We start from the raw sequence: 12,707 nt of genomic DNA, 5'->3' as shown, positions 1-12,707 counted from the left end.
TAAATCACAAAACAATATGACACAAAAAGTGTTAAAATTGGTAAGAAAACTTATTTAACACATCACTTTTTAGAGTAATAGTCAAACTGGAGAAGACAAAGTCTGTGTTCAGACTGCAGGCAAATCGGATTTTTTCTCAAATCAGATCTTTTGAGACGAATGTCCGTGCTGTTATTTGCAGTGATCAGATAGGATTTTAATCACAGATACAGGAGAGATGTAGGTGCATCATCTCACCCTCCAAACTCTTCAAAATTATCTGGCATAGGCATGAATCTCTGGCGCTTTTCTTGAAGCCCAGCACTTTCATCACTCCGAATTTGACATTGTCATTGTTTGTCGCATTGCGAATGATGCAAAAGACACTTTGAAATCCAATTTGAGCGGCCAGAGTGTCCAGAGTGTCCAGACTGAGATGCATCTGTAAAAATCCGGATCGTATTTCAAACTACACGAAGAGTGACGGGTTCGAGATAAGCGCTAAAGACTCATGCTTATGCCAGAGGATTTTAAAGAGTTCGGAGGCGAGATGATGCACCTCCATCTCTCCTGCATCCACATTTGAAATCTGCATCACTAGCATAGCTACGTAGTTACTCACGCCTACATCGTTACCACGGCAACCCATGCAGATAGGTTGGGGATGTCAGGACACACAAATCTGACCTGAACACTTGCAAATAACAATGCGGACAGTCATCTCAAAGGATCTGATTAGAGAAACAAATCCGATTTGCCTGCTGTCTGATCACAGCATAAAAATCTGATCTGGATCGGATTTCAAACGACCTCCAATTGTGGACTGGATCCGATTTGCAAAAATTGGATTTCATATGTTTTTTGGCTGTCCAGACTATCAAAAATCAATCTGGATGTGCCATAAATTGGGCTGGCAGTCTAAACATAGCCAAAGGGCCCACGCCTTTCCACCTGAGATCCACTTACAGTATTTGTGTACCAAAAACAGACATAATTATTTTGAACATAACCATTTTCCAACCTCTCTTTATCCCTTGTTACTGTGCCTTTAAGACCGATATATGTGTAAATGACCTCTGTTCTGATTGGCTGTCCTGTACTACACCTCATTGGAAAAGCAGTGCTGGCTGAAACACTCTATGGCTGTGTTCCTTTCAATGTAGCTTGACTTGATGGTCAACGTGAACTGCCGATGGCCGTAGCGGGGGGGTACAAAAACACTGCCGTCAAGTTGGACACATTCTACTTCTCCTGCTGAGCTCACAATGGCTGATCTCACAGCGTTTGCCTTTTTGTTGCAGACGAAGGTGGTGCACTCGAAATAAACACTGAAAATGAAAACTACACTGTGTGGTGGTCATGTGTAAATGAACTGCCAGAAGGATGAGATCCCCTTTAGGAGAGATAAACATATGACATAATGGATCTGAAGGGAAAAACATAACACGTCACACATGTTTGTCATCAGAGATTCCAGCCAACCGTGGTGATGTTCTGTTTTTGCAGATTGGTTTTCATTAAACAGTTTAACAGCTGTTGTTTTAAAAGTGGACAGTCATGCTGTTTGTTAATGAGTCAGTCTGTGATCTGTTTCTACTACAGCTGGCCCTTTAAAACTCAAGATCAGCTCCCACCCACCTCTTTCCTCCCACTTCCCACAGAGGGGTATAGGTTTGTAATAGCAGGCTGAGGTGGGCTCTCAGGGGAACCCTCAGAGATACACCTCCACCTTCATACATATTACCTCACACCTTCTCGTGCTCAGCCTGCTGACCATGTGATGCAGTTCTGGATGTTTTTAAACAGTGCCCAGCTGGCAGTGGTTTGTGAATGGTCTTATGAAATTCAGCCACAGGGCAACCCTCCCTGTGTTTTAGGCAGCTTTACTACTGAATCTAATACAGGTTTTCTGTTTCTGCCAGAAGTCTGATTCTGTCAGGCAGCTTCTCACCCACTGTTATCTAACAGTGCTGAGTGTATGTGCACATGAACACATTTATACACTGAAGATATACGCATTTTAGTTCAATCCATGCAAGCCTGAGTTGAGTGTCAGGGGCCAAGCCAAGCCTCGAGTCTTTAGTAGAGGATTATAGTTTAGTCTCATTATTAGCCGCAGGAACTGCATTGTACACAAGTCAACTCCTGCTATAAACCTGTCAGGTTCAACACTGCTTCGAATAGTGAGTCTTAATTGAAAACCTTCAGGCTGAAGGACAAAACTGAAGCGCTACATGCAGTAAATGTGATGTTTAATGGAAAGAGAATATAACTTGGCTACCCTGCTAGGAAAAAAGCAATGACCAGCTTATCTAGACACTAGTAAAACCAGCCTGTCATCCCTGACCAAAGAAAAACAAGCATCTCCAAAATGGTAATTTTACAGGAAAGGGCAAAAACATTCTTTACCTTTAATCTAAGTTAATGTAAAGAGATTTTTCAATGCCATTTTGGAGCATTTCTATTGGTTCATTCACCATAAAATTCACACAATGTAAAGCTCCTGAGCTCAAAATATGCTCTAAAGTGACGAAGGCCCGTTGTAGCTCGTGCAGCAGATGAGGAGCAACTGCAGCGCCTGACTTCAGAAACTGCAGCCACCTTGCTTGGTTGACGTGCCTCAACATCAGAATCCATTGCAGCAAAAGTTGAAATGGTTTTAACTGTTTAGACGTTTAACGATGCGTCTTTTCACTGCACACAGGTGCGTTTCTAGTCCAACAGAGCCGACACAGCGTCCTGACTTAAACACATTGCGGGAATGCGTTTCTGACGCTGTGTCAGCTTCTAGCATGGACCAGCATAGCTAGATGCCAGTAAAACCAGCATCGTCCCTGATCAAAGAAAAACAAGTATCTCAAAAATGGTAATTTTACAGAAGAGGGCTAAAACACTCTTTACTTTCAGGGTAAGTTAATGTAAGGTGATTTTCAATGCCATTTTGGAGCATTTCTATTGGTTCATTCATCATCAACATAAGCTGCTGAGCTTATATGCAGAAAACTAAAAATGAGATACTTGTTTTTCGTTGTTGTTTTGTTTTGGGGTTTTTTTGTTTGTTTGTTTGTTTTTCTAAAATGGATAAACCAGACCAGCACAAACCAGCATAAACCAGTTTGGACCAGCATGGAATTCCAGCTTTGTGTGGCTTAAGGAAGATCAGTCAATGGAAACCTGAACCTGCAGAATGCTTTAGTCAGAGATTCTACTTATAGCCTACACAAATTACTCACGCTAATCAAAGTCATTTCATTTTCAACTTTTTAGTTTTGTTCATACTGTCAGACACAGACATAAAACTGTAAAGCAATGCCAATACATAACAATGCCTAAAATAAATAAATCTAAAAAATAAAATAAATCTGTTAATTTGGAACTAAGGACTTAGTAAAGACTAAAACCCAAGTATAAACTTACAAAATCAATGCACCCAGGACCTTCAGGTGAGCTAGTCGTGATGAGCTGTTCAAATGATGGTGGCAACAAAAGGAGAGAAACAGAAGCAGGTATAACAGTTTGGTCAGCAACCCAAATATTAAGAAGAGCCATTTTGTCCTTTCAGCAAAAATCAAGCCACCTTGGGAGCCACAACATTTTACATTCATTTTATTATCTTGGCAGTAAATCTGTGTCAGTATGTGTTAATATGTTAGTATAGGCTAACAAATTTAACATAAAAAACACTGACTTACTATGCTCTGCTTTAAGCTTTAGCTCAGCTATAGCCGCTTTTCTCACATCTCCAGCAGGAACCTTTTCCAAAAGTAGAACAGTTTCTTGTAAAATGTCTCTCAACGTTTGATTTTATTCGGATTTTTCCGTCCCACCCTAAATTACTTCAGCTTTGAGACTTTTTAGTGTTTGACAGTTTCTCATTGCAGATTAAACACTGTAGGAAACCAACTGAGTGCTTATAAATGCAATAAGTCTATTCGTCTCCAAATTATCGATTATATTCATCTTCAATCTTTGCCTTTTCATCAGCTACTAGCTAGGTGAGACTGTCTGCGTTGCTATGGTGACCAGCAGTCTGTGCACCAACCTTCAGGGTTAAAGGTTGGTGAATTAGCAGTTCTACATCAACTCCAACGTTTAAGACCATTCATTGTTAAAACTGTGTTGAACGATCAGCAGAGACTTATTTTACTGTAAAGGAGGATTATTTTATTTTATTTTTACCTACAAATCTATTTCTGCTGTGGAGCCACAACAGGGCAGTAAAAGAGCCGCATGCAGCTCCAGTGCCGAATGTTGCCGACCACTGGCCTGGTCGAGTAAAAGAATAATAGCCAATCAGGTTAATCAGTTGCAGAAATAATTGCTGGTTGCGGTGCTAATGTTCAGATGTTCTTGGCTCACTGGATCAGGTATCGAAGCTAAACCAAGCAGGAGAGCAGGTTTCCCAGCAGGTTTAGGACTGTGTAGCTCTAATCTGTACATAAATGGTAACCAGTGTCAAATAAGTGGTTTCACAGCTATACAGAGAAAACTGTAGCTCATAAGCAGCATCGCAATTATCCAGACATGGCCACACAAAAAGTAAAGGAACTGTTCAGCAGTCGAGAAAATCACATTGCAGAACAATTATGTGAGAGCGCAGCCTTTGCTATACAGCCAAACGCTTCCAATTCTCTTCTCATAAGGACTTCAGAGGGGAAAATAAGTCAATACTCAGAGCTTTCTCCCACGGGGCCCAGCCCAGCTATTTCATTGTTTTTCTTCAAATATTACCACTACAGCCAATTCAGCTCTCTGTGAGCACTGAGGAGACCATTACACCAGAAACGCTGGAAGTGTCTGAAACATCTGAAGCAGTTACGGAACAAACATTTGCCAGGCTACTTAAATTATCACGTTTTTTGAACGTCTAGGAACCAAGAAAGAGATACAAATAGGAAAAAAAGGGCAACACTTTATATTCTTAATCTACATTTTATGTCTTTATGATTTCTGGACCCGTAAAGATGTTGTAGACTCCATCTCTGTGCAGTGTTATCACAGAGAATGATCTACACCGTCTATTGGCTCAGTATACACCACATAATAGGAGTTGTCAAGATAGCAAAAGACTGTAATAGATGCAATTAACTTTTCAACCAACTGTCTGTGCCCGGCAGCTGTTTCAGGAGTGAAATATCATCGCAGGTTATCTGCTAGGATAAGCCATTTAGAAGTCGGAAAATTCAGACGCGGAAAAATTAATCTGAAAATGTCAAGCGACGCATTAGAAGGCTGAAATGAAGATGGCCCCTGGTCGCTGTTGTACATCTTTCATTATTTATTCATTATTGTATTGACTGGCGTTATCTGGGAGGGATCCTCAGAGCAGAGGCTGGCGGCAGCAGATTAGGGAGCACTTTGTAAATACGTGTAGGTGGTAATAAGTGGCCTCCAGCACACCAGGCTGGGAAGTTATGATGTTATGGGCGGTGAGCGTGTATTAATTCATTACCAAAGGGATAAAGAGCGACTGTGAAGCTACGTCTCAGCCAAATATCGACCTAAACAAAGAGGTTACAAATTATGGGGTAAGCAGGCCCATTGAAACAATTCTCAGATGTCTTCTTTACTTCTGCTGGTCTACAGTGCTTCCCCGGGATGACTAATCAAAAGGAAAACCTGCTGTTGATTTCTTCTTCTTTTGTCTCACTGAATTGTTTCAGATTTTCCAACAAAACTTCGTACAAGACAACCTGAGTGAACACAAAATACAGTTAATAAATGACCATTTCAATTATGGAAGGAAAAAAGCTATCCAACACCAACTGGCCCTGTGTGAAAAAGTAATCACCCCCTAGTTCAGGGATCGGCAATCCAAATGTTAAGAAGAGCCATTTTGTCCGTGGGAGCCACAACATTTTCTGTCCATTTTAACATCTTGGCTGTAAATATGTCTGTATGTGCTAATGTTCTGGTACAGACTAAAAAATATAAGCGCAAACGCTGACTCACTTTGCTCTGCTTTAAGCTTTAGCTCAACTATAGCCGCTTTTCTCACATCTCCAGCAGGAAACTCTTCCGAAAAAGTAGAATAGTCGATTTTTCCTGTTCCACCTTAAATGGTGCTTAAGGTGCCAGAATGTAACTGCTGCACCATTTAAGGTGGAATGGGAAAATTCAAACAGAAAGCTGGCGAACAAGAAGCTGACTTAAGCTTCATGACTTTTTAGTGTTTGATAGTTTCTCGCTGCAGATTAAACGTATCAGGAATCCAGCTGGAGAGCTTATAAATGAAATGAGTCCATTTGTCTCTAAATTATTGATGTTTGTCTTAAATCTTTCTCTTTGCCTTTTTGGTAGCTACTAGCTAGACAGATGTCTGTGTTGCTGTGGTGACCAGCAGTCTGCGCTCCAACCTGCTGGGTTACAGGATGAATTAGCAGTTATAGGCTACATGAACTCCATCTTTTAAGACCATTTAGTGTTAAAACTGTGTCGAATGATCAGCAGAGCTTTATTTTACGGCAAAGGAGGATTATTTTATTTTACCTAAAACTCTAATTCTGCTGTAGAGCCACAACAGGGCAGTAAAAGAGTTGAATGTTGCTGACCCCTGCCGTCAACCAATTAATCAAATTTAATTGGGATCAAGTAATCGATTTCTTCCACGCCTGTTGAATCTAAACCTAAATCTAGAGTCATGATGTGAGGATGCTTTGCTGCTTCAGTGACTGGATGCCTTACTATAATTGTCAGAACAATGAATTCTGCTCACTGCCATAAAATCCTGCAGGAGAACATGCGGCCATCAGTCTGCGATATGAAGCTCAAGCACAGCTGGGTTACACAGCAAGACAACAATCTGAAGCACAAGAGCAAGTCCACCTCTGAACAGCTCAAAGGAAGCAAAATCAAGGTTTTGGAGTGGCCTAGTCAAAGTCCTCGTTTGAACCCCTTTGAGATGCTGTGGCAGGACCTTAAATGGGCAGTTCATGCTCAGAAGCCCTCCAGTGTGGCTGAATTAGAGCACTTATGTAAAGAAGAGTGGGTCAAAATTCCTCCACAGGACTTTAAAAGACTGATCTCCAGTTACAGGAACCGTTTGATTATGGTTGTTGCTGCTAGAGGTGGCAAAACCAGTTTTTAGGTTTTGGTGGGCGCATACTTTTTTACAAAGGAGTGATCATTAGATCATTTCCCTATTACAGGACATATCAAATCATTTTTGTGATGCAAATTCAGCCTCACTGAAAATCATAGTCAGACTTTTCCATTGAAAACCACTGCAGGTCAACGCTGTCAATCACAGAGCTCACAGGGCTGCAGCATTAGAGGATACGGTGTGATGTCAAAGGCACAGTTTGAGCCTTTACTACAACTAAGGTCGGATAGTAGTGTTAAAAGGTCAGAGGAGCCAACAGCTGAAGCCACACAATAAAGCCAACGAATCCCTCAGTGACCTTTAAAGGGGAATTCCACCCATTTTTCTAAATTTCTGCATAATTTAATCACTGAACTGCAAACAGAGTCATTCAGAGTGGCTTGATGTGAAATGATTAATTGTAGAGAAACTTACACACTCTGATTTCTTTACAGTGGTGGTGATAGGAACCAGGGGTCACAATGTTTGTAACACAAATATAGCCATTTTATTTACTATCCACAACCACCAGTGAACCTACATGTGTTTTCTGAGTTTGTAGATGTGACATTGATGATGGTAAAGTAGAGGTAAATCTGAAAAAATAAGTGCATGTACCTCTCTACCATGAATATTTTGTATACTCAGTGAATGAATAGTACAGAAATTCTGACAAATCAGTGGAATTGCCCTTTAACATTAAACTCAACATTACACATATAATTTCCTCTGTTGCTGAAAGGTCTACAGTCTGTATCTGCTCAATTAAAATAGTCAAAAATAAACAGAGATGTTTACTAATTCTGGTCAACACATTAGCTAATCAAGATGTCTTTGTCCCCTCAATAGCATATACCGCCCTCTAAAGGACAGACTTGGAATCGCAGCTTAAAATCAGGCCGTAATACAAAATCAAAACAATGGAACAAATGACTGACCTTTCACCGAAACAGAAAAATACCTGTGTAGTTGCTTTAAGATCAGGTGATCTGTTCAGGATCTTCTCCTTTTAAAGGGCCAATGTCACAGAAAATCTAATTTCTCTTGTATCTTTTGAGATAAAAGAGTTTAGTGCAGTATTTAAACATGGTTAAAGTTTCATAAAGTCCATATATGTATACCAACCTGCCTGTTTAGAATTCAGTATTTATGTGATGTCACAAAAATAAGCCCATTTACACATACCAAGCTGCTCAGCCTACCACAGTTTAGTGCCACTCAATCACCCTGAAGTTATAAGTAGTGTTTCAGCCCGGACTACTTTAGGAATAAGGGCAGCCAATCAGAAAACAGCTGATTTAAATGTATCAGTCTTAAATGCACAGCCTGTTTAATGCTAAGGGATGAAGAGGGACTGGAAAACGCTCATGTAAAATGAATAATGACTGTTTTAGGTACATAAAACCACACAAGCATTATAATTGGAGGGATTGATAATTGAGGGAGAAAAAATAAAATACAACAAAAATGTTGAATATGGGCCCTTTAAATGCTTTTACCAAGGCTTTTAACATAGTTCTTGGCACGCTGTCATTAGCTAAACCAACAGGTTGATCCACACAGCTGAGGTTTTTATTAGGAGTCCAGTGCTATTTCATGAAGAACCCTAATGCAGTTAAACCAAAACTTGAGCCATGGTGGCTGTACCTGTGGGATTAATTAGTGCATGTGGAGGAAGCAGTCTTATTGTTCCATTGTTAGCTGCCGTGTTATGGTTTCTCCCTGAGGAACGTGAACTGAGAGGAAGATCATTCAACACAACACTCACACACTCTCCTTGTTAGAATAATCAGTCTGCATTCAGTTTTCCTAAAGCACTAGAGTATTAAAGTGGATTTCCACCAATATTCCAAATTTTTTGCGTAATTAAATTGTCAAGATGTAAACAAATGAATTCAGAGTGGTTTAGTGTGAAATGGCTGCTCTAGATGAACTTACAGAGTCAGAATTGATTACAGTGGTGGTGATAGGAACCAGACGTCCACCTCTAAAAGCTCCCTTGTGGGAAGTTATAACTTGACATGGCTATGCATGAGTTGCCTGCATCATCAACATTACATTAAATTCAATATTTAGAAGATGCTCGCTGGTCATTCTGGATAGTCTCTGTATTTGTGTTGACCCCTGGTTTCTATCACCACCACGGTAAAGATTGAAACTTTATCATAAAACTATCACAAAATAATGTTGTTGACATCAGGCTGAGTATTAATGACCATTTCATGTAATAACTGTCTGTGAGGGAGCTTTTACAGGCATGAAACTCTTCAGACGTCTGGTTCCTATCACCACCACTGTGATCAGTTCTGTCAGTTTCTTTTGAATGAAGCATTTCACCACTTTGAAAGACTTCGTTTACACCATCACAATGGAGTTCTGCAGAAATTTTGAAAAATTGGTGGAATTCTCCTTTAACTAGCTATGGGTCCTTTGCCCTGCTGCGAGCGGCATAACACGCAAAGCTATTTTTAGAAGCCGTACCTCCACCTGCCAGAGTGCCACTGTAACGACAAGCCTCCAAAACGAAGCACGCAGCCAAAGACCAACGCTAAGCACAAAAGGCCTCACAGGAGCATGTCTAGATCTTTAATGCTCACCAAGACAAACAAGCATGGACTGATTAGCAAACTGTATAATCAGTGCTCATTTTTCATTCTTATGAACTGTGTGATTACGATCGTCTACAAACAGTTAAAGTCTTAGTCTCTATCTCTACAGTGTTGTAGACCCACCAAGATTGGATCATCTACTAACAACTACTACTGAAGACTTAGCAACCATACAATCCATTAACAGTAACAGGGTCTTAAGATCCACCATTATGCAAAGTCGCAGGATTCACCAGGATGTGGATCATCTACTAAGAGCCGCTAAAGTCTTTGGGGCTTAACAATATTGCAGATCCAATATCTACAGTGTTGGAGATCCACTATGTTTAGGATCATTCACTAACACCTGCTTAAGTATTATCTACAGGGCTTTATCAACAGCTGCTAAAATATTTGGATCTCTATAGGGCTGTAGATCCACCATGATAGGAATCATTTACCAACAGCTGCTAAAGTCTTAGAACCTCCACAGTGCTGCAGATCCACCATGATGTGGATAAATACCAACAGTTGCTAAAGTCTTTGGTTCTCCACAGTGTTGGAGACCCACAGTGATGTACATCATTCACCAACAGCATCTAAGTCTTATCTACAGGGCTGGAGATCCACCACAGTGTGGAGCATTTACCAACAGCTGCTAAAATATTTGGATCTCTACAGTGTTGAAGATCCACAAAGATGTGGATCGTTTACCAGCAGCTGAAAATCTCAGGATCTCTCCAGGGCTGTAGATCCATCACTATATGTATCATTTATAGCTGCTAAAATCTTAGAACCTCCACAGTGCTGCAAAAACACCATGATGTGGATATTTCACCAACAGCTGCTAAAGTCTTATCTACAGGGCTGGAGATCCACCTCAGTGTGGATTCTTTTGGATCTCTACAGTGTTTTAGATCCACAAAGATGTGGATTGTTCACCAGCAGCTGAAGTTTTAAGATCTCTACAGTGTTGAAGATCCACCACAATGTGGATCATTCTCCAATAGCTGCTAAAGTCTCAGGATGTCTACAGGGCTGTAGGTCCACCATGATGTGAATCATTCATCAACTAAAGTCTTAGAAGCTGCTGCAGTTTTAGGATCCCTTCAGTGCCGTAGATTCTCCACAATGCTTATGATAAACTAACAGCTGCTAAAGTCTTAGGATCACTACAGTTTTTCAGACCCACCATTACATCCTTACCTGAAGTCCGGGGTCAGGTTGGGCTTCAGTCCGTAGAAGCCCGCCGACAAGGTCAAAAGCCACCTGGGGATGAAACTGCCATCCTCGCACTCCAAGTATGGAGCCGACCACCTAACATGAGTTTTGTCAACGACATAATTCTCCCCATTCCCCCGTTTCTCATCATGGGATGCGGAATCCCGATTTGTCCCTCGCTCGTGGGAGCGGGTCCTCTTTCTGCCCCGGTGGTCATGGTACCACGCTGTGTCGGCTGTCTCGTTCTGCAAACCGTGGCGTGCTGGGGTGGCAGACAGGTCCTGCAGGACAATTTCCCCTCCAGCACGCGTGGCCTGCAGGAAGACGTGGGGTGCGTGAGAGCCAGAGGCAGCGGAGGAAGAAGACCCTGCGCTGAAGGCGAGAACGGCACGGTGGATCCTGGCGTCGCCCTCCAGGATGCTGCGGACCAGCGCCCGGTACCAGTCGACGTCCCGCCTGAGGCTCTGCTCACGTGTGCCGTTGGCCCGGAGTAAAGCGCTGAGGAAAGTGGACGCATGAGTGACAGCATCCAGCGCGCCATGCACAGCCCGGTGGGGGCTCGTCCGGGATCGGCCGCGCTGCCCACTCAGCTCGTACCTGCCTGAGCAGTTAGCGTGGCGCAGCGCTGAGGAGTCTCCCGTCTGCAGGAACTCCGTGACGACACTTGGACGCTGCTGGTCATCAACGTCCCGGTTCCACCGGACACCCCACCGGTCGGGGGGCTTGCGGAGAGGCTGTTTGCCCGCCATCCCTCGGTCTCGCTGCGACCACTGCATGTACCCGAAGCTGGACCCAATAACGAAGCCCACTTGCAGCAGCAGCATTAGTCGGGTCATGGCCATCCTTTGCTTTAATGAATCTTCCCCAAAATATTTTACTATTTTTCTTCAAGATGCACCAAAGAAAGTAAGAAGAAAACAGCAGCGATTCAGCAAACAGCAGAGCACATCATGTTTTCTACCTTTTCACCTGTAGCCTGTTCACCGTGCCGCTTTCCTCCCACCTCACGACTGCCCACGAAAACACTGACGCTGTCAAACCCACGAGTAAATTCCTGCTTCTTTCCTTCTGTGCTTTTTTTCTCCTCCCCCCTTTTTTCCTCCCCACACGCGCAGGACTGTTACATTTGTCTCGCCCGTGTGCGCATCCCGCTCGTCGTCGTTGTTTCTCAGACTCCCTCCGTTCCCTTCTGCTGCTGCTGCTGCTGCTGTATCCAATCCATGTAGATGCCCAAACAGGTTTCTGACGTCCTCCTTAGGAAAGAGAGAGGGGGATCTTTTTACCTCCTTCTTCTTTTTTTGCAGTGGCTACTTTCACACTTTGGAGGACAAAAAAAAAAAAACACACAGACACATACACACACATACATATATACATACATGCACGCGCACACTCCGCCCTCTTCCGAGCACTAGTCTGGTCCAGTTAGAAGCATAAAGACGGGCAGAAACCATTTGCTCTTCAATCCCGTCTCCTTCATTTTCTTATAGGGTTTCCAAAGTGCCCTTGGCTCGTGTTTGGACGCGGCTTCTGTCAATCACTCGAGGCTGAGAGCGTTAGGTGGAGCTGGAGGAGCTGCGCGCGGCGTCACTTCAGCTCCACAGCGGCACGGTGAGGGTTGCCAGATTGGGTCGTTTTCACCCACACATGTCCAGTGTTAATCACTTTGGGCTGGAAATATGAAAAAGGCTTCGGGCTCGTAGACATAAAATTGAGCTGTTTTTTCTGTATTATTTTTAATATTATGTATTATTTTATTAAACTTGATGTTACCAAAGCCAACGTGCTATAATATAATTCACATGTGGTTTTATCATGCGTTAATTAGCATATCCAAA

At 42.4% G+C, this 12,707-nt stretch overlaps 1 protein-coding gene across 1 annotated transcript in view; it reads right to left on the bottom strand.

Annotated features, from left to right (window-relative positions):
* Positions 1–11,711, bottom strand: part of gpr158a (G protein-coupled receptor 158a) — a 149,889-nt gene extending 138,178 nt beyond the window's left edge. Inside the window, exon 1 of the mRNA XM_036578081.1 lies at positions 10,855–11,711. Within this exon, the coding sequence (XP_036433974.1) occupies positions 10,855–11,711 (857 nt within the window). The remainder of the gene's footprint in view (positions 1–10,854) is intronic.
* Positions 11,712–12,707: the final 996 nt, after the last annotated feature.

Source organism: Colossoma macropomum, unplaced genomic scaffold, assembly GCF_904425465.1.
Source record: "Colossoma macropomum unplaced genomic scaffold, Colossoma_macropomum, whole genome shotgun sequence".
NCBI lineage: Eukaryota > Metazoa > Chordata > Actinopteri > Characiformes > Serrasalmidae > Colossoma > Colossoma macropomum.
The sequence above is the reverse complement of the archived record's forward strand: the minus strand, read 5'-3'. Positions and strand labels throughout refer to the sequence as shown.